The 19,565-nt window shown below is 36.4% G+C and overlaps 1 protein-coding gene across 2 annotated transcripts in view; it reads left to right on the top strand.

Annotated features, from left to right (window-relative positions):
* The window catches only part of PLCB4 (phospholipase C beta 4), a 376,819-nt gene that overhangs the window by 196,843 nt on the left and 160,411 nt on the right, over positions 1-19,565 (top strand). Inside the window, exons 3-4 of one of the 2 annotated variants that reach the window (XM_039874509.1) lie at positions 12,899-13,014; positions 17,989-18,087. In XM_039874509.1, coding sequence (XP_039730443.1) covers positions 18,004-18,087 — 84 coding nt within the window. In that variant the 5' untranslated portion in view covers positions 12,899-13,014; positions 17,989-18,003. The remainder of the gene's footprint in view (positions 1-12,898; positions 13,015-17,988; positions 18,088-19,565) is intronic. The other variant, XM_039874510.1, reaches the window with a different exon arrangement.

Below are 19,565 nucleotides of genomic sequence, written 5' to 3'. Positions count from 1 at the left end.
GATTTGATTGAAACAGGTCTTGAAATTAATTCTTCCCACTTTCGTCCACTAGTCTGTGTCCATGTGTCTTATGTAATCATGAGGTGTCCTGTGTCAGTGTGTGTATTGATGGGTATTTGAAGCTAGCCTGGAGTTTAGTATTTTGTTTTATTGTTGTTTTGTTGTTTTCCATATACTGTATATTTCTGGGATATAGGTGCCTACAGTTGGGCTTATCAATAATCAAGTGGGCTAAAAAGATAATTAACCTATAAACACATTAGGCGTATGTCTTCATCCATAGATCTTTACATTTTGTAGCAGTTTTGCTGACAAAGTGAGTCCTTTTTTAGCATATGAGGAGGTTGTCGTGGCTATGATAGAAGAGACTGATTTAAGTTTGGGAGAGAGAAGTTAGGGAAGACTCCTTGGCTTCCAGTTTTGCATTCTTCGCATTCGTTTCTGAGGCTTAGAGTCTTTGGGTTCATTGCCTAGGAATAGTTGAGAACCAGCATTTTATTCCACGAGGCCAAGAGGAAATTCCAGTTCTGCAACCAGTCACTTAAGCTTTATAATGTAATATACCACTTTGCAGAGAACTAGGAACGTATCTCGAGGTACTACCTCTAGGTCAAGACACAACCACAAAATGCAATAGGAGTCGAAGTCTTTAAGACCATGCCGAAGAGGTCATCATGAGTCATAACTTCATAGAGAGAGAGGATCCCAATTAATTATTAAAATCTGCAGAGAACTAAATAAGGGAGAGAGAGCCTGGGGTCCAGTATAGAGAATTTTCACAAGCCATAGGCATCTAAGTATAGACTTGACATCCCCTGGGATCTGTGTGGCCATAACACCAGGAAGGCTTCCATGGCACCTTGCTGGACACAGGGCTGTGGGCCAAGCTACATCTTCAGTCTCTTGCCAGATTTCTAGTCTATGAGACAAAGAATGATCTGGTGAGATTGTAAGTGCTCTGTAAACTTCAGGTAGTGCTTTTCATTCACCAAGGAGCATCATAATGTTCCAACGTGTTTGTTATCAGTGAAGATTTTATTTAAAAAAAAAAAACATGACAGTAATTTCACACATTGCCAAATAACAGGTTTCTACTATCTGATTATATTAGATAAACTTTATACTTTTCCTGGAATATGTGATTTATAAAACTTAAGATAGCTGACTCAGCCATCTCAGGTACAGACATAAGAGACATTTTTCTGTTTAATCATCACTCAACTTATAGAAGAAGGAAGTAGGAGACAGAAGGGATTGTGAAGATAACTAAAGTTATTACTGGCACTTGAATTAGAATTTATCTTAAAAATGTCAATTTATTTTCGTACATGCTACATAGACCTTAGGTTTCTGTCTGATTCCTTTGTGAAATGAGAGTGCCAAGACTGAATGAACTGTTTTGATAAGCTGCCTCACAATGTTAGAGTTCATTTAAAGTTAATCTCTAAGAACTAATATGCAATGATGCCATTTTCCTGATTGTATTTTTATGAGCCACAGTTTTATATCCCACTGCTTATCTGATTTGGAAATGGTTGTAATGTTTGGAGAAAGTTAATATTGAGTCTCGCCAAAACCTTAATAAACTTAGTCTTGAACTAATATTTCAGGCTCATGGGGGATTTCTGTATGCAAAGATAGATTTTAATATTACAGAAATGCAATAGTGACCTTTCCATAAAACCTTAATAAAATTACTTTGTGATATAAACTGCAGAAGAGATGAGAAATTTCTCGAATGAGAGAATGTGTGATTTATCTGCATTTCATGGCTTATCCATACATCTTATTTCTTCAGATCACTGGTGTTTTTCTTTCCCTTAAGCCAAACAACAGTAATTTTCATAATTTAAAAGAGAGAACAAACAGAATTTTCAAAGCAATATTTTCCCTTTACACCAATGTCATTTAACTGCTGCTGAGGTACCTGTTGTCTTGATAATTCTCATAGTTTCCATGCTGTTAAAAGAAGTTCAGATAGAAAATTTCACCCATAAGCTTCAGGTATTTAAGATTAAAAATACCATTTGGGGGTAGCACATAGCAGCTGTTAAGCAGCAAAGCAGTGTACAGTGGTTTATGACAGGTGTTGAGTAAGGATACCCTATCCAGTTTATAAAATTAAAGTGAAGAATGTTTTGCAAACAAACTGCAGCTTCCCGAAATGAAAATGTTAGCTTCGCAGAGACTGGCATACAGATGACCAAAAATGACCAAACTCTGAAGCCGTAGTTTTGACTTCATAATATTTTGTCCGTTCTGGTTTAGGGTGGAAGAAGGTCTTAAGTGTCTTCAGTGTGAATCATTGTTTTCTAAACTGCCTTTTGTGATCTCCTTGATGGCTTGCCTCTTTCAAGAGTTTCTTTCAAATACACAAATCAAAGACAAGATGAAATCTGTTTAAGGAGTAAAGTCGTGCTTTTTATTAGCTCCAGACTATTTGCCAGTGCGAAATTGGGCGGCCATTCCCCAAGCAATCAGTCACTCTGCATCTATTTACTACTTTAATTTTAATCAATAGTCTTATACAGAATAAACATCAAAAACCATTTCACTGCATACTTGAATTCAAGAGAGTGTTTAGATCTCTTTGGGTCAGAGGAATTTGAAAAGAGACTGTTAGGTTCTCTCCTAGAGATGGACTAACCCAGCTTTAATTTCTGAAAAGACATTAGAGGGGCATTTAATATATCATCACACCCAGAGCAACAATCCCTTTATAATCTTCAAGAACAGAGGAACGTCTAAATCCTTAAGTGAGTGGAAACATTCCTCTGAAATCTGAAAGTTTACAATTTTCATTGTAAAATAAATTATTACTTTCCAGATGTCAATTTAAAAGCTACATTCCCAGGACCACTAATCTTTGGTACACAGTTTTTCTTCTGAATGAACACAATGTCTACATCACTCCCTCTCTCTTGTGAGTCATTTTCAATACATGCCATGAGTCAGACAGAATGGGGATGGCATGGGTGTTAGACAGGCAGTTCAAGGATATGGTTCTGTCACAGGTCCACCAATAGGGCTGTGGAACTCTGCCCAATTCACCAGTTCTTGGCTTCTTCCTGATCAGTTACAGGAAGAGCTTAGAGTAACTCTGAAATCCCTGAAAACTTCTTTTATTAATTGTTGCTTAAATGATGTGACTTCCTTCACCAGCTCTCTACTTTGTTGATATGCTTCTTAAAATCATGGTACAGTAGTGTACAAAATACTCTAAAGCAATGGTGAGATCTGAAAGAGTTTGCTGAGGTGGTTATATCCTTTGATAGATGTCCTCCCCAAGACTTCATTAAGGTGTTTAAGTTTGTTAGGTTGGTTAAGGTTTAAACAACTACCTCTTTACCATGAGCTCATTATGATTGGAGTTCACCAAAAGTTCAGATGGTTTCCGTACAAAAAAATCCAATTTTTTTGTCCCATAGTTTTTTTCTTTTTTTTTAACCTCCATGAAGATCTTCATGTTGATCACTTTTATTTGGATTTTGATCCTTTGACCCAATGAGCTAGGAGAAGCACCAGTTTAGATGAGGAGTGGAGATCTGGAGAGGAGAAAAGAATGGCAATACCGCAGCATGGCCACAGGAGAAAGAATACTGAGAGCATAAACGATGAAAGACAAAAGTGGGGCAATAGACACGTGTGGAAAGAGCATCAGAAAACTGTAGGGTAAAGGTAGGAATTAAATTCTAGAGAGGTAAGAAAGATCAAAAATAAGAAAAGGACGTAGAGTTTAAAGACCAGAAGGTCCAGCTACTCAAAAAGCCATTTGGGACAGAATATTTGAGGTATATTCCATATTTTGAGACATTTACAATGAGTTGAGAGTTAGGAAATAGGGATATTGGGCAAACGTTGTCTTTATTAAAGAAAATTGGCTATAGGAGAGTGTGACATAGATGGCCAAAATATATCTTAATTACAAGCCTTCCTCTCTTTAAAACTTCATTAGATGTTTTGTCCACAAAACCCAGTTTAACTCATCATTCATGTAATAATCATAAGCAAATGCTATTTTCTTTCCCATTTTACCTTGGGGATTGGTTTCGATTAGGGCAGTTAAAAATTAAAATATATATATAATGGCTTACTCACACTTGTGATTCCTCAGAGTTAAATATAGGCACCACATTAGTTTTGTTAAAACGCCTACCACAATTATTCCAAAATAGCGTGGTAGGCCAGCTCATGTCACAGACCAATTGTATCACATTTAGAATACTCTAAAAACAAAGCTAAGATTAAAGACACAGTCATCTTTTTAACATGAAAATTATTTCATGGGAGCATTTAAAAATAAATAAGCCTTTAATTCATCTTTCTTTTGCATAGTATAAAATATTTCCTGATTTCGAAGCTAAGGTAGCAATGATCTCTGTCCTCAGATGAGTTTGAAGTGGGAAATTGGATTGCGAAAGCAATATAGACATCTTTTTTATGGAGGCAATCCTATTTTTGGTTTAACTACCTCTTATGAAAGCAGCTTAAATACGCTCCCAGGAAAAGACAACTTTCTCTCATTCTGGCCAGAGGCCATATCTTCAAAATGTTTTTCTGAATATGAGGAACTTTCATCATGAGAATCAAGGTCGGACAGTGAGAGTTTAAATGCATGTGGTTTAAGTTCTCCTTCTCTCATAATGTGAGGGAGTCTCTGCTTTCCACATTTTGCAGTTGAGTTGTGATTTCTACCTTAGAGTTTGTGAAATCTTGTTGAATCGTAGGTCATTGCATACATTTTGGGTGCCCTTATTGTCAGAGCTGTGTGAGGCTTGGTAGGTCAATAATGGTAAATAGCCCCCAGCATTTGCATTTATTGCTGAGTGGTGGCAGAAGCCACTTTTATTTCTCATTACTGCAGAAGTCCAGCTTCTCTTGCCTAATGAGAATGTCATCTTCCTAGTCTCCAGGTCAGGATGTTGACTTCTCTCTGGTGTCTTTAAAATTTGCCTGTAATCTTGTAGCATTTTAGAATATGCTAGGTCAAATTTTACCCCTTAAGAAATAAAATAATTGATTGCAGACCCAAGGACTGAAGTAATTTTCAGTAACTTGGCTTCTTAGTGCCAACACTTGAGGGAACCAAGGGCTTGTCTAACAAAGGGTCAAGGAATATGATTAAAGAAGCTCCATTTTAATCTCTTTTTTTCCCAGCCTGCCAATCTGGCTTAAATTAGAAGTTAGAAACATTTGCTAAAATAAAATACGACTGGAACTCTTGGGAATCACTTCACATCCGACTTCTCTGACCTCCGATATCCTTCCCATTGCCTCTGGGCCTTGTTAGAGTGAGGGATGTTTTTCAGTGTCTATAAAAGCAGTAGAAGCAAACATGCTTTAAAATAATCCAGTAAAAGCACACATTGTGTGAAAGGAACAATTATTTGGAGGCTGTTGACCCTACCAGAATTGGGCAAGCATTTGGCATCTTGAAAGTCTGCTTTGATACTAAAGAGCTGTTCTAGAAATGTCACCGTGTCATTACCCTGTCAGTTGCTCTTCAATACACAATGGTAATGCATTGTTTTTCATCTTATTTGGAGCCAACTGAATGTGGCTTTCATTTTAGGAAATAAAATATATTTCAGGAAGGACATACATGGTTCTTAAATAACATCTGTGTTTATTTGGAGCTGAAATAATGTTTAATCAAACTAATCAGAGCTAGAAGGAATCAGAAAAATGACTGTTTCAACCTCCAGTGTTTAAAGACAAGGAAATTAAGCCTCCAAGAGCTTAAACGGGCTTCCTGAAGGTCACACTAGTAGTTGGGACAGAGCTGGGACTAGAATTCAGGTCATCCATCTCCGATTGCCCTGCTGTTTCCATTCCAGCAGGCTGTATAGGTCATATTAATTTAATATTAATTGTGGAAAAGATGTAATATATAATTAAAATCAGACCCATTTTTTAAGATGTGGCCAAATTACTTATAGAAACCATAAAATTTGGATCACTCTAATTCGCTTTTCCTAATATCACATTAGAAGACCTATTTCGAATTGTGTGAACATTGGTCCTGGTATTTCTTAGGAGAATGATGGTAAAACAGATGAAATATTTAGTCTCTTGCTGGTCTATCAGATAAAGCCAAAGATAAGATATATTCTGATATGTACACTTAGTTTTTATGTGCACTCACACTTACCTAAACCAATGCACACAGGATGTTTTCTGCCTCCTTAGAAATAGTGGTTATTTATATGATGCCACATCTGGAGGAAAAAAGCAAACCTGGAAAGATAGCACTTCTTCCATAAATGAACTGAGGTTAAGGACTTTGCTTTATTTTCCTTTTAATTGTAAATTTTTGCATAAATTAAAAATAACAAAGAGAAAGGTTTGGAGAGTTTGGGAAGAATTTGAATGAGCAGAAAAAAATAAAATCAACCTCCGAAAACCTTAAATTCCATGTGATTTTTTTCTCACTATCTCTATTTTATTAGTTCCATCTCTGTCCTTAGTTTAAGGCTTTGAAGAATGGAGGTAGAGAAATTTTGAACATATAAGTAAGGAGATAATGGAATTTGTGCGAGATTTGAAGTTTACTTAAGTTACATCTCTTTGACCACAGGTTTTTTCCAGTTCACATGATACCCCTGTGTGTATGAACGTATAAAAGCTGTTAACTTTGGTTATGTCTTAGCTCAAAACCTGAGGAAAAATATTTTGTTTTCTCCTTTTATGGTCTGGACTCAGTTCCAATACCTATGATCTTACACTTTATCCTCATCTTATGACTTCTGTGTAATAATAGCAAAGACCTGTTTATAAAATTGCTTGGAGAATGTTTAAATATCAGGAATCTTAATTAAATTTAAGAGCCCATTGTCTGTGCCCATGTTTATTTTAATAAGAAAGTTGTTTTTAGAATAAAGAATTCTTCAAGCCCTTGAATTTGTGCCTGCTTCTAGTCCAAAGCAGTTTCTCTGTGTTTGTAAAGTCACATCTTGCAATCCTCAGACTTATTCCATGCACATGCCTAAGGCAACATTCAGATAGATTATTCAAGCAAAGATAAAAATCTTTCCTTTGAAATATTCAGATAATTAAGGCAAAATAGGGCCTCTAAAGAAGGCATTCTCTTCTGACATGTGTGATTTGTGTTGGTGATGTTTTGCCCAATAATTATGGGAGAGCCAGTCCAAGGGCAAAGGCAGGGCAAGGTATATATATAGAAGGCTGGGCCTAAGAGAGAGAAGGACCTTATGGGCAGCCCAGGCAGTCTCTATGGATAAGAAAACTACCCATAATGATATGTTCAAGGTGTGGCCCCACCTTCTGGGATCCAGGTGCCAATCTCAGCAGTTCTCATGGAGAATCAGCAGTCTGAGCTAAGGGCGATGCACATCAGAGGATTGGGATGTACAGCCAAGGAGTTACAGGTGCAACCAGGCTGCAGCATCAAGTGAAGAAACTTGTTTTACAGGCTGGATTCGAGCCAGGCAGCAGGGGACAGCAGGGCATAAGTTGGGAACAAGAGACAGAGAACAGCATTTCAAGATCCTGGAGGGGAGAGCAGGTACACAAAAATAATGGTGCATTTGGGTAACAGAAGAAGAGTTTATTGTCTTCTACCTTGCTTGTTTTCAGGCTAGGTTGGGAGCTCCTCCACAGAATAAGATGTTTATTCATTCATCCTGTCATTCACTTAGTGTTTAGTGAGTGCCCACTGTATGGTGGGCACTATAATAATTAACAAGACTGGCCTTCCCAGAGTTCTTCCTATAGTGAAGGAACAGATAAACAGAATGTAGCGCTGTGAATCCTACAAAGAGGGAGATACAGGAATGGTACCTAACTTGGTTTCTCTTGCTGACACCCACAGCACAATTGAACTAACCTAGCTTACGAGAAAAGGTTCAGGAATGAGAAGGCAAGAGAATTATATAAAAGAATCAGTGCATTTGGGGCAACGAGTCAAGTCTGATAAATCTAGAGAGAAGAATGTAAATGGAAAAGTGATGCTTTTTGAGCATCTTTTGAAATGAAGCAGCTTTTGAGTGAAGCCTAGGGCATGCTTCTCCTAAAACCGGCATGTTTTAGTAAGATCTTTTGTAAATTGCGGCTCTTTTGTAAATTGCAGCTCCTTAAAGGCTGAATTTGCAGGTCAAATCTTTATTTACTCAGTCTTTTCTTTCTGAGTTCTTAGGAGAAATATTAGCATTCATAGCTTATAGTTATCAGGGACCATAAAGGTTTGGTTCGAAAGAAGGAGGTGCTAAAAGTTTTTTGTTGAGTGACTGCATTGTCTACATTGTAGATTAAATAGATGTTGTGCTGACTGAGTGTTTGGTTATGTCATCCTTTGTTTGCTTTCTTCAACTCACCTATAACCCTTAACTGGTTTTTTTAGACTTAACCCCTCAGGGCGAGGCTTGCAGGAAATAGTTGAGGAAATTACCCATTTACTTGAGGTCCTCAGTATCTCTACTCTTCCTCTTGGTTGGAAAGCAAGTACCAGGACCCAGAATCTCCATATCCTCCATTTTCCATGGGAGAAATGCTAATTCTAGACAAATGGATTATCTGTATTATTTACCTGCGCTTTAGTCCCAGATGCCTAGTAGATCTCTTTCTCTGGTGAGCTATCTTGGGCCATAGATGAAGATCAAAAGACCTTTTCCCTTCTTTTTTTTTTTTTTTTTTGCCTTTTTCCTTTTGATGAAGACTCAAAGGCAGTTTTCAAACTTTAGCTGACACAAAATCACCTAGCCAGCTGCATGCTCCATGAATTTCTGAGCCCCACCCCAGATTTTCTGATTCAAAGGTCTGGTTGGGGCCTGAGACTTTGCATTTCTAATAAGTTCCCAGATGATGTTTGCTGTCTGGATCCCACACTTTGACAACCACTGGGGTAAGGCAAGCCCATGGGGCCTAAATCTTCTCTTCCTTTCTTCTCTTCCTTGCTGGCTTGAGTTCCCACCTTGGCTATCCAGATTTTACCATCAGTAGCTCAAAGGGTGTTCCAGTTAAGAAGAAAGTCAGGCTAAAGGAGAGGTTAGCCCAAGCCCTCATCTCATAGTCCCCACCCTGGAACCCCTGAGCTCTCCAAGGACAAAGCCCCAGACTTCTATCTTAACTGCATAATTAAGAACATCATGAAACAAGACCCAAGAGAGACAGTTATTGGCATAATCTGTTTATGACTTACATCTAAAACTGTGCTTAATCTGTCATGTTGCCATTTGGTTTTCTAGTTTGCCTGACCATATCAGAACTCTTATTGTGAGGAGTGAACTCTCCCCAAATGTTATTTTGTGGGGCTAACACTTACTGCTAAAGGAGAAGTTGTTTCTGTGCGTGGTAAACTATATCCTTCACCATATATTCTGTTAGCCATGGTCTTAAAAACAGTGACAAATTCTTCTACTTTTGAGAGAGGGAGAAAAATCCAGTTCTTTGTTTACAAGTATTCCAGATTTGCTTCATTGTCTTATTTCTCTGAACAGTTGAATTTCTTAGGGCTGTTGAAGTTAACTATGTTTATCTTAAATACTCAGTAGTAATACCTTCTGCTATTTGCTGTACCCTCTTAGTCAATAAAAACAGAGGTATTTTATGTCAGAGGTATAAAAGAAATGAGATTGATTTATTTTGCAAATTTTTTATAATATGTAAAAAAAACTTACTAAAACAGGTTTGTTATTACATAAAATCAGAGAAAAACCCAGTTAAATTATATATCCTTTCCCCGGGCTCCTATCACACACACTATATAGTTTCATTGACTAAAGTTTGATTTATCTTGCAACTGATCAAACAATTTCTTTTTAGCTGTCATGTCTTTAATTCACTGCTTGAAAGTCATTAATATGTAAATGCATCTTCTATTTCTGAAAGATCAAAAATACTATTAAGCCAGGGGCTTATTAAACATTTAGGAATATGATACCTTAGGAGTCATCGTATGGAGATAGGCCCCTGCTGCCCTCAACCTCTGTCACAGAGTTCACCAATATTGCTCCCTAAACCTTAACAGCGGAGGAAGAGGTGAGTATTAAGGCATCATCAGGTCAGAGAACCCCAGTCATAGACAACTACTTTTAATATAATTCTAGCCACCTAACATGTTCAAGAGGACCTTGGAGAGCTGGCATGTGAACTCAAATGTCATCTCCAAAGTAGCTGCTGCAGGCAAACAACCAACATCCAAAGGATCTTTTGAAACAAATCAGTTCTTTTCTTGGGAAACGATATATTCATCAGATTCTAATTTCTTTGAAAATTGCTCATTAAGACTGAATTATATGTTAGCAGTTATTCATTATAGTCAAATTAAGCTGATCCTAAATATCCCACATAACCAACCATCCTTTTAGACATATTTTGTAAAATTCTGATATCATGAATCCTACCTATATGATCATAAGTATCACTGAATAAATTTATAAAGGCCATTTATTTTAATATTCTCATTCATCTATTTTGTAATTATTAAATTTTAAGAAAGTTACATTTGCCTCTTAATTATGATGACTATTGAGATGGAAGAAATAGAGGCAAAAATCAGATGTTTGCTGGAATATGTTTTATTTCCAAGTGTAAGTATAGTAGAGGTTTCAGAGTTAACACTAAAGTTTTAGTCAGTATTATTAAGTAACACCTTAAGAATCAGTCATAACTGGTATGTATGAAGGTTCCCAGTATAGAGTCAAGATTTTAAATCTTGAAAAGGAAAACATTTTGCAGCTTTATTAGTTTCTCCTTGCTGTTAGTTTTTGCTAGGAATTCTGCTGGAAAACGTGTATATTATTTAAAAATTGATTTATATCAGGTAAAACAAGATTTTTAATGCCATCTCTTTATTTCAGAGCACATTTTCCTGAATATAAAAATTATAATCACTGTGAATATTTTAAAATACAGAAAGTGTTAAAGAAAATAAAAATCATCTAAAATTCTGTCACAGAGATGTAACTACTGTTTGTATTTTGGTATATGTTTTGCTAGTCTTTTTTTCCTGTTGAGTGTGTGTGTGTGTGTGTATGTGTGTTTGTGTTTAAGAAATATGTATGTAACAATTAAAATTTGTATCGTACTTGCATGCAGTTTTGTAATCGGCTTCTTGCTTAATATGTCGAGAATGTTTATATTTGCTTGATAAGAGTTTGGAATATTTTTAGGAACTCTTCTAAATTTGCTGTTGTTTAGCAAATAACTATTCATTGAAAGCATTATTTTTAAAAGGCACAGGATATTTAAATACTATAATATATTAACCAATTGCTTAGTGATACTCATATAATGACAATATTTTTCTACCATAAATAGCATAACAGTGAGTATCTTCGTGTTACATAGATTTCGTATGCATTTATTTAAGATAAATCCTACTAATAAAATAATTAGATAAAAGAGTATAGACATTTCAAGGCTACATAGATGTATTGTGAAATTATTTTTCATCAAATTATATAAGAATACCCTTACCCCCAACCCACAACAGCATTGCCTATGATCATTTTCTTAATTGTGCACCTTTTATATGTTTTTCGAAAAGGCTATTTAATGACTTGTTGAAAATGGAGATATTTTTAGCAAATGGGGAAAATTGCCATTAATGATGCACTATATCAGTGTCAAATTAGATTCTTACTTGAAATCTATTAATTTAAAAGCTCTGAATGATCCGATATAGCTGTCCATCTGTTTTTAGAAATATAAGGATATCTTATTTAAAGATAAAGAGCAAGACATTGAAATCTACTTGATAGAGTCAACTAATTGACTCTTTCATAAGTGGAAATTTTGTCCCAACCCTGTGTGTTCTGGAAAGCAACCTTGCTTGTTCTCATCATGGGGTCGTTTAAGGCCATGGGTTACTTGGTTTAATTTGATTTTTATGGTTAGGGAAGGGATTAATTCCTTATGGAACTTTTTTTGTCATGAAGTTGAAGGTAAAAGATAAAAGTTACACTTAAGAAAATTCAGAACTGAGCCATGGTGCATTTTTGTTTACTTGAAAGCTATGTGTTATTAAGTGGAAGCAAATGCTTTTTAAAACAAACTCATTTGTTTACAAATAGAAACAGAAAGTGGAGAATGTCTTAGTTGGCTTGGGGGAAGCTGCAGGGTTTATTTAAAGTTTGTATTTATTGCTGGTGGGCAGAGTTGTTAAGACATTTGGAACTTGGGACAAGATATACTGTATATCTTTACTCCTCAGAGGCGATTTGAAATAGGACAGGAGTTATCTGAATTCATTTCTAGATGACATTCTACTCTGTCTTTCTTTCTTTGATTCAGTTGAACAAACATATGTTGAATGCTCATCCCTTCAAGGCAGCGCCATGCCTACTCCTTTTCAGATTGATGTGGCGACTTCACTAGGCCTTTGAAGATGTCCAGCTTCAGTAGGCCCAATGTGTTCATTTCCTTGGGCTACTGTAAAAACTTACCACGAAGTAGTGCCACAAAACAACAGAAATCTATCCTCTCTCAGTTTTAGAGACCAAAAGGTTTCAGACCACCCTGAAATCAAGATGTCTGCAGGGCCAAGCTTCCTCCAGACTGGAGGGGAGAACCCATTCTTTGCCTCCATCAGCTTCTGATGGCCATCACGACTCGTGGTCACATCACTTCAGTCTCTGCCTCCTCAGTGGTCACATTCTCTTCCTCTCCTGTCTGTGTCAAATCTCCCTCTGCCTCCCTTTTATAAGGACATGTGTGATTGTATTTAAGGCCCACTCAGATGATCCAGGATAATCTTCCCACCTCAAGAACCTCGACTTAATCACATCTCCAAAGTCCTTTTTTTTTTGCCATGCATAACACTCAGAGATTTCAGAGATTAGGATGTGGGTATCTCTTGGGGGCCATTATTCAGCCTGTCTTACCCAGGACCCAAAATAAACCTTATTTCATGTACTTCTTTCTGTCTGTTCTCTACCAGAACACGAGACGTACATCCAGAAACAAAAACATTCTTTGCCAAAATTTGACCCAACTGGCCTAGGGATGCAGAATTGACTCCATAACTGAACCAACATATCTGGGATAGATGGTCTGGTAAGTCTTGAAGACCGCCCCGTAGTTCTAGTCAGAAAGACAAAACAGCAGATTTAAAATGAAGGACACAATAGGCCATCAAACAAAGAACTGTTCTTCCTTGGTTTGTGCCAGTTGGGTGGATGGATGGTTGGATGGATGGATGGATATGGATGGATGGATGGATGGATAACAGGCAGGAAGGCAGGCAGGCCTTCTTTATGGATGATGTGCATGTCCTACTCATTTATTCCCTAGCAGCCTACCTGAACTCCCTTGTCATCCTCTTACTTACTCCTTCAGTTTCTTGTCATCTTTAGAAAAAGCTTTTCGCCACTTGCTGTTAAACAAAGCCTTCTAGGACTCTCCTCCTCTCTTGTCCTCTCCCTGCCAAGCTCTGCAGTCCAGGGAGTTTTTCCTCTGCAGCCAGTGCAATAGCTAATCCATTCTAGTTATATAAGTATTTAAAAACAATAAGACTATTTAAAAGTGCACTGGCCTTCTTCCAGTAGCTGCCCAAGGTGTTTACTTTGGAAATGTGCCGAGTTATATATTCATTCTTTGTGTAAATTCTCCTTCACTTCTCATGTTCCTCAAGAAGGAGGGCCCTTTCTTGTGGGCACTATATGGTGAGGTGGGGTTCTTTGAGGAGGTGATGGAGGCAATTAAACCTTGAAGTATCTTGTTAGTGAGGCCTCAGGAGGCAAGCCAGACTATTTGGCATGAAACGGTGAAAGTAGTTTTTTATCAGTTTGCTGTGGATGGGGCTTTGAGATGATTGCAAAAAAGACGTAGTTATAGAGTGGCCAATTCCCCCTCCATGCCTATTTTAAAAAGTAGCTTTCCCTTTAACTTTCTCTGGAGTCAGTTGGACTGCAACATGTACCTTCATTTGTTCTCATTTTAAAATCAATTACCTGGATCAAACTGCTGTTAAACACGATTGGCTGGGCCAACATTTTCTAGTCTGAAGGTCATAGTTGTACCATCTATAGAAAATAATGCAGCTGCTGCCCCTCACGCCAGGCCCTAGGAAGTATTTCAGAGACAGTGCAAGGAACAGCTGCCCAGTTTAAAATTGCAAAAATTCAGTATACTCCAATATAATTTTGTAAAACTGCCTCTTACCTTGTTCTGAACCCCAAAAGCTCTGCAAAAGGAAGCAATGAAATGAGCTCCTACCTCTACTGCAGATCTTTTTAGAGATAAAGTCAAAATTACTCTCTTTTTTCCCCCACCATAGTCCTTCACCTAATGAGACCATTATGATGAAATTAGTACCCAAAGTAGAGATGAATATTTTAGTAGTAAAGATAGTAGTGAAATCTGAGTAACATCATTCACTGAGGACTTATGTTGTGTGTTCTTTCACCGAAAAGATCCTGGGACAACCAGAGTTAAACCCGTAAAAGATGATGCAAGTTGATAAAAGCTTTCTTTTTGTTTTCATTTTTGATATGACGTTTTTGTATCAGAAGCCTCTTGTTGCTTGCTGTTACCTTTAAAATAAAACCAAAAGGAAATGTTTAAAGGGATAGTTGGCAGGAGTGAGAACACATAAAGGTCTGCAATAGAGGTGTTTCGCCCACTCTTTTCCACAGTCTGGTCAGCTGATGTGACCACCATATTGTTTTTTTATCTGTCTTTGACATTAATACTTGGGTCCCTGTAGTTGGTTATTCTGTTTACAGATCACTGAACGGCACATCCCTGACAACTGGAGTGGGTCTGTGGGTCTGTTTTTATCTGTAGATCTGTTTCATGGCATACAAGGCCTAAATGTGCATGATTGCTTCTAAGCTGCCTTGAGTGAAGGATGTGTGTGTGTGTGCGTGTGCGTGTGCATGTGCGTGTGTGTGTGTGTGTTTCTCAGATAGACACTGAGAAATGGACATGGAAAGACACAGAGAAAGACAAACTGAGAGGAACAGAGAGACGGAGATAGGAAAAGAGACCCATGTACAGTCATTTTGAGAAATACAAAGACACGGACCAAGCTACACATGGATGGACTGGGGAAAAGCATGTCTCCCTTCTCCCACTTTCTGTATCTTGGCTCTTCTTGGCTTTACATGGGAAGCCTTGGTGCTGATTAAGGGAGGGCTGCTTTCCACCTCAACTGGCCTGGTTAAAATGCCCTTCATGCTTTCACCGGTTTTTAGGCTGGTCAGTAATGAATAATGGAGTAGTTCTTCTTCAAACAGCAACAGTGGCCGTGTGAGACCTAATATATTCATCATATGCTCTAAGTTGTTTGGGAATAAAGAATAATACATCTGCCGATCCAATGTATTCATCATATGCTCTAAGTTGTTTGGGAATAAAGAATAATACATCTGCCGATCTGTATGACTTCAGCTTCTTTCCCCCTTTTAAAATTTGCATTTGTTTTTATTTATACAAGTATACATAAATGGAAAAATATATTCCTATAGTAAAAATGTCCCGCACAGAGATAACACTAACGATACCTGGATTTTCAACTCCAGTCCTTATTTTCTCCACAGAATTAAGCAGGATCATAAATTTCGAAGGTTTTTTTTACAAACTTTTAAATAATTCATTTGTATACACATATATGTACCTAGAGAAAGATATAGGTTTGTCTTGTGTGTGTGTATGTGTATTTACATAAATGATATTACACTGTTCATATTCTGTAGCTGTGTATTTGAGGAAATGGTATCACACTGTTCATATTTTATATCATTCTGTGGCTTCCTGCTTTTACTTAGTGGATTGTGTGAGAGGCCTTTCTCATTCAGGTTTACCTCCTCTTTTAAAGTGTGCCAGGATATGTATGTATTAGACTTTTCTCCTTGATCTCTGTGGGTATTGAATCACATTGTTTCCTGTGTTGAAGCATCCGGAATTATACTTTTAATAACTGTGGAATAGATTTGTTGATATTTTACCTAGAATTTTTTTTTCTCTGTAAGTAAGAATGAACTGTAGTATTGGTTGGTTTGTTTCTTATTAACTGCTTTGGTGTGTGGTTGTCAGGATCTCAGGAAATGTGAGATTTATTGAAATGTGAGTTCAGTGGTAGCACTGTTAACATCCTGAAAAATGCCACAGAGTTAACTTTCCTCAATTTATTGTGCATTTCCTTGCTAAAACTCATATGGGCTAATCTTTTGTTATGTTATCTTCTGAGTCTACACTAGGATGTTAAATTTTGGGCTTTTTTTTAACTTTAAAAACATCCATTTTATTTAGGTTTCCAAATTTGGTTAAATTTATACATTATTACAGTTTTCACTTTTCCTGTTTGTAATTACACCCACTTTTCATTGTAATGTTGTGAGTTTATGCTTCTTCTTCATCCTCCTTCTCCTCCTCCTCCCTAATCTCTCTTTCCCCAACACTTGCCAGATTTTTATGTGATATATGAATTGTCAGAAAATTTTTACTAATCATTGTTTTATTATTTTTTGGCTACATGTTACAAATCTAGTTTTTGATGTATAAGGCTCCTATCTTTTGTTTCTAAGAATTTTAATTGCTGCTTTGACTATTCGGCTTAACTCAAGAATTATTTAGAAGTATGTGTTTATGTTTATTTTTATGTGTATAGATTTTATTCGCTTTCTGTCATTAACTTATTAGTTGGCCGAGTTGTGGTCAGTGAGCATGGCCGTTGTAATTTCTGACATTTGAAAAATGCTAAGATGTTGTCTATGGCCTAATCATGATTAGATTTTAAGATTGTTATACATGTATGGAGTAGCTGGGGTATAAAGAGGGAAGAAAGAAAAAAGAATGATATAGATGTAGATGTAGGTATAGGTATAGAGATAGAGATAGAGATAGAGAGAGAGAGAGAGAGAGAGATAGAGACAGATGAGTATTAAACCTGAGTTTCCATTTTCCATCTCTCTAAATTTTTCAGTCATGCTTTCTTATTCTTTTTATGTTGCATTCTGTAAGAATTCCATTTCAACTTTATCTGAGTTCTCTTTATAATTCATATTTTTATATTCTTTATAATTCTTTAAAATTCTTTGCATTAAATTTTTTAATTAAAAATGTTTTATAACTTTATTAAAAGCTTGATTTCAACAGTATATTTTTAAATTAATTTCACAATCTGTAGTTAATTATGCATTAGAAACAGAATGTATTCTCTCCTCCCTCTGAAGATACCAGCCATACTTAAGCCAAAGTCAGATTCTATTTGTCATGTTAACTCTGTTTCCTTGGGTCTAAGTTCTTCTACTTATTGTGTTTGGTGTGTATCTTCCATGTTCTTGGCATTGCTTAAGTATGGGTGATTCTTGGTTGGTTGCTCACCTTTTCATGTAAAATGTCTTGCTTGCAGTTATTCTATGTACATCATGGTGCTTGATGCTAAGAAAGGTAAATAAAAGGAATACCCAGTTATTCCTAGGTGCAGGCAGCCACCATGAACAATTCTTGGGCTCTCTTTCAATATCACTCTCAGTCTTTGCTAGAAAGCAGACATTCTGTTGTTTCCTGAGTTGGCCAAGTGAGGAGAGGGTGAGAAAGGACGAAAGAGAGAACCAAAGTCAATACAAAATTCCAACTACTCCCACTTGATTCTGCAATGCATCACCCTGTGGACTCCTCCCATGCATTCGCCTTCAGCCTTCTAGTGTAGGCTTATAGAACCATTCATTCTTTGCGGCAGGCCTCTCTTTATATAGATTGAAGTGTGTGGTTTCTTTCTTTTATCTGATGCCATCATATAAATATATATACATATTATTATTATTTGATATGATTTGAAAAGGGAGGGGAAGCTTCCCAAATGATCAGCTCTGGTATTTCTTAATGATATTGTTTCTCCAGGTTCAAAGACAAGAATAAGTGAAGTTGAGGTCAGATGAAGGGAAGAAGAAAGAAAAAAGACAATTTATGGATTGCTCTATGTGTATGAAGAAAAGCTTTTGCAAACACATAAAGTGATTAGCCTTTGATGTTTACTTGTTTTTAAATTTTGTATGCTAATGAAATATTCTTTTTCATTTTTAGGTCTTGAATATAATCATGGCCAAACCTTATGAATTTAACTGGCAAAAGGAAGTTCCTTCCTTTTTGCAAGAAGGAGCAATTTTTGACAGATATGAAGAGGTAAAGAAGTGTTATTAACCTTTTCTCTCAAAACATTCTTATAATTATTTTATTTTAATAACAGTATTGAGTAAATAGTCTTTGACAGAAGTAAGAATATCTTTGAGATTTATAAGTTGGAATAGTTGGAAAGAGGCAAGTTATGAGATATAATAATGATAATGATATTGTAATTTATTGAGCACTTGCCATGTGCCAGATATAATGATAATGATACTATAAATTATTGAGTGTTCACTGTGTGCCAGACAACCTTCTGCAGGATTTTATGGGTATTGTTTAATTCTTCAGAACAACTTTATAAGGTTGTTGCTATTATTATCTTCGTTTTACAGATGGGTTTCATGTAGTAACAGTTTTTGCTTAATAAACTGCTTTTGGCAGGCTTTCTACATAAAACTTTCTGTTTGTTATAAATGTAATAGTAATTGGACTTTGTGCTAGTCATTTGCTTTGCTTGTTTCATTTATACAGAACATTTTGACCTAAGTTTTGCATGCTTCTTCTGCCATTTATTGTTTGTATCCTTGCAAGGTGGCATTGGCTCCAGACTTTCTATAGAGCAAGGACTGAGGCCACCAGTCTGTTCAGAAGGTTTAAGTAGGTGGGTTGAAGCCTCGATAGCATTATAAATACCTTGTTTTTCTTAGATTTTACTTGGATTTGAGGTGAATTAAAGAAGGGTGTGTGATGAAACTGTGTTGACTCTAAGGAAAAGGAAAATGCTTATAATAATGTATAAATTTAAACAAATTTGGAAGCAATAAAATGGATGTTTTTAAAGTTAAAAAAAAAAAGGCTCAAAAATGAGCAGAATACTTAAACAGACCAGTGACCTAGGAAGCTATTGATAACATAACAAAAGATTAGGCCCATATGGTTTTACAAGTGAGTTCTACCAAATCTTCGAGGAAAAGCTAAATCCTGTGTACTTACATTTTTTCAGGATGTAAAAAGAAAATAAAGCTACTACCGAACTCATTTCACAAATCTCATTATCAGATCCTGACAACCACACACCAAAGCAGTTAATAAGAAACAAACCAACCAATACTACAGTTCATTCTTACTTACAGAGAAAAAAAAATTCTAGGTAAAATATCAACAAATCTATTCCACAGTTATTAAAAGTATAATTCCGGATGCTTCAACACAGGAAACAATGTGATTCAATACCCACAGAGATCAAGGAGAAAAGTCTAATACATACATATCCTGGCACACTTTAAAAGAGGAGGTAAACCTGAATGAGAAAGGCCTCTCGCACAATCCACTAAGTAAAAGCAGGAAGCCACAGAATGATATAAAATATGAACAGTGTGATACCATTTCCTCAAATACACAGCTACAGAATATGAACAGTGTAATATCATTTATGTAAATACACATACACACACACAAGACAAACCTATATCTTTCTCTAGGTACATATATGTGTATACAAATGAATTATTTAAAAGTTTGTAAAAAAAACCTTC

This window comes from Pteropus medius, unplaced genomic scaffold, assembly GCF_902729225.1.
Source record: "Pteropus medius unplaced genomic scaffold, Ma_sr-lr_union100, whole genome shotgun sequence".
Classification (NCBI taxonomy): domain Eukaryota; kingdom Metazoa; phylum Chordata; class Mammalia; order Chiroptera; family Pteropodidae; genus Pteropus; species Pteropus medius.
The sequence above is the reverse complement of the archived record's forward strand: the minus strand, read 5'-3'. Positions and strand labels throughout refer to the sequence as shown.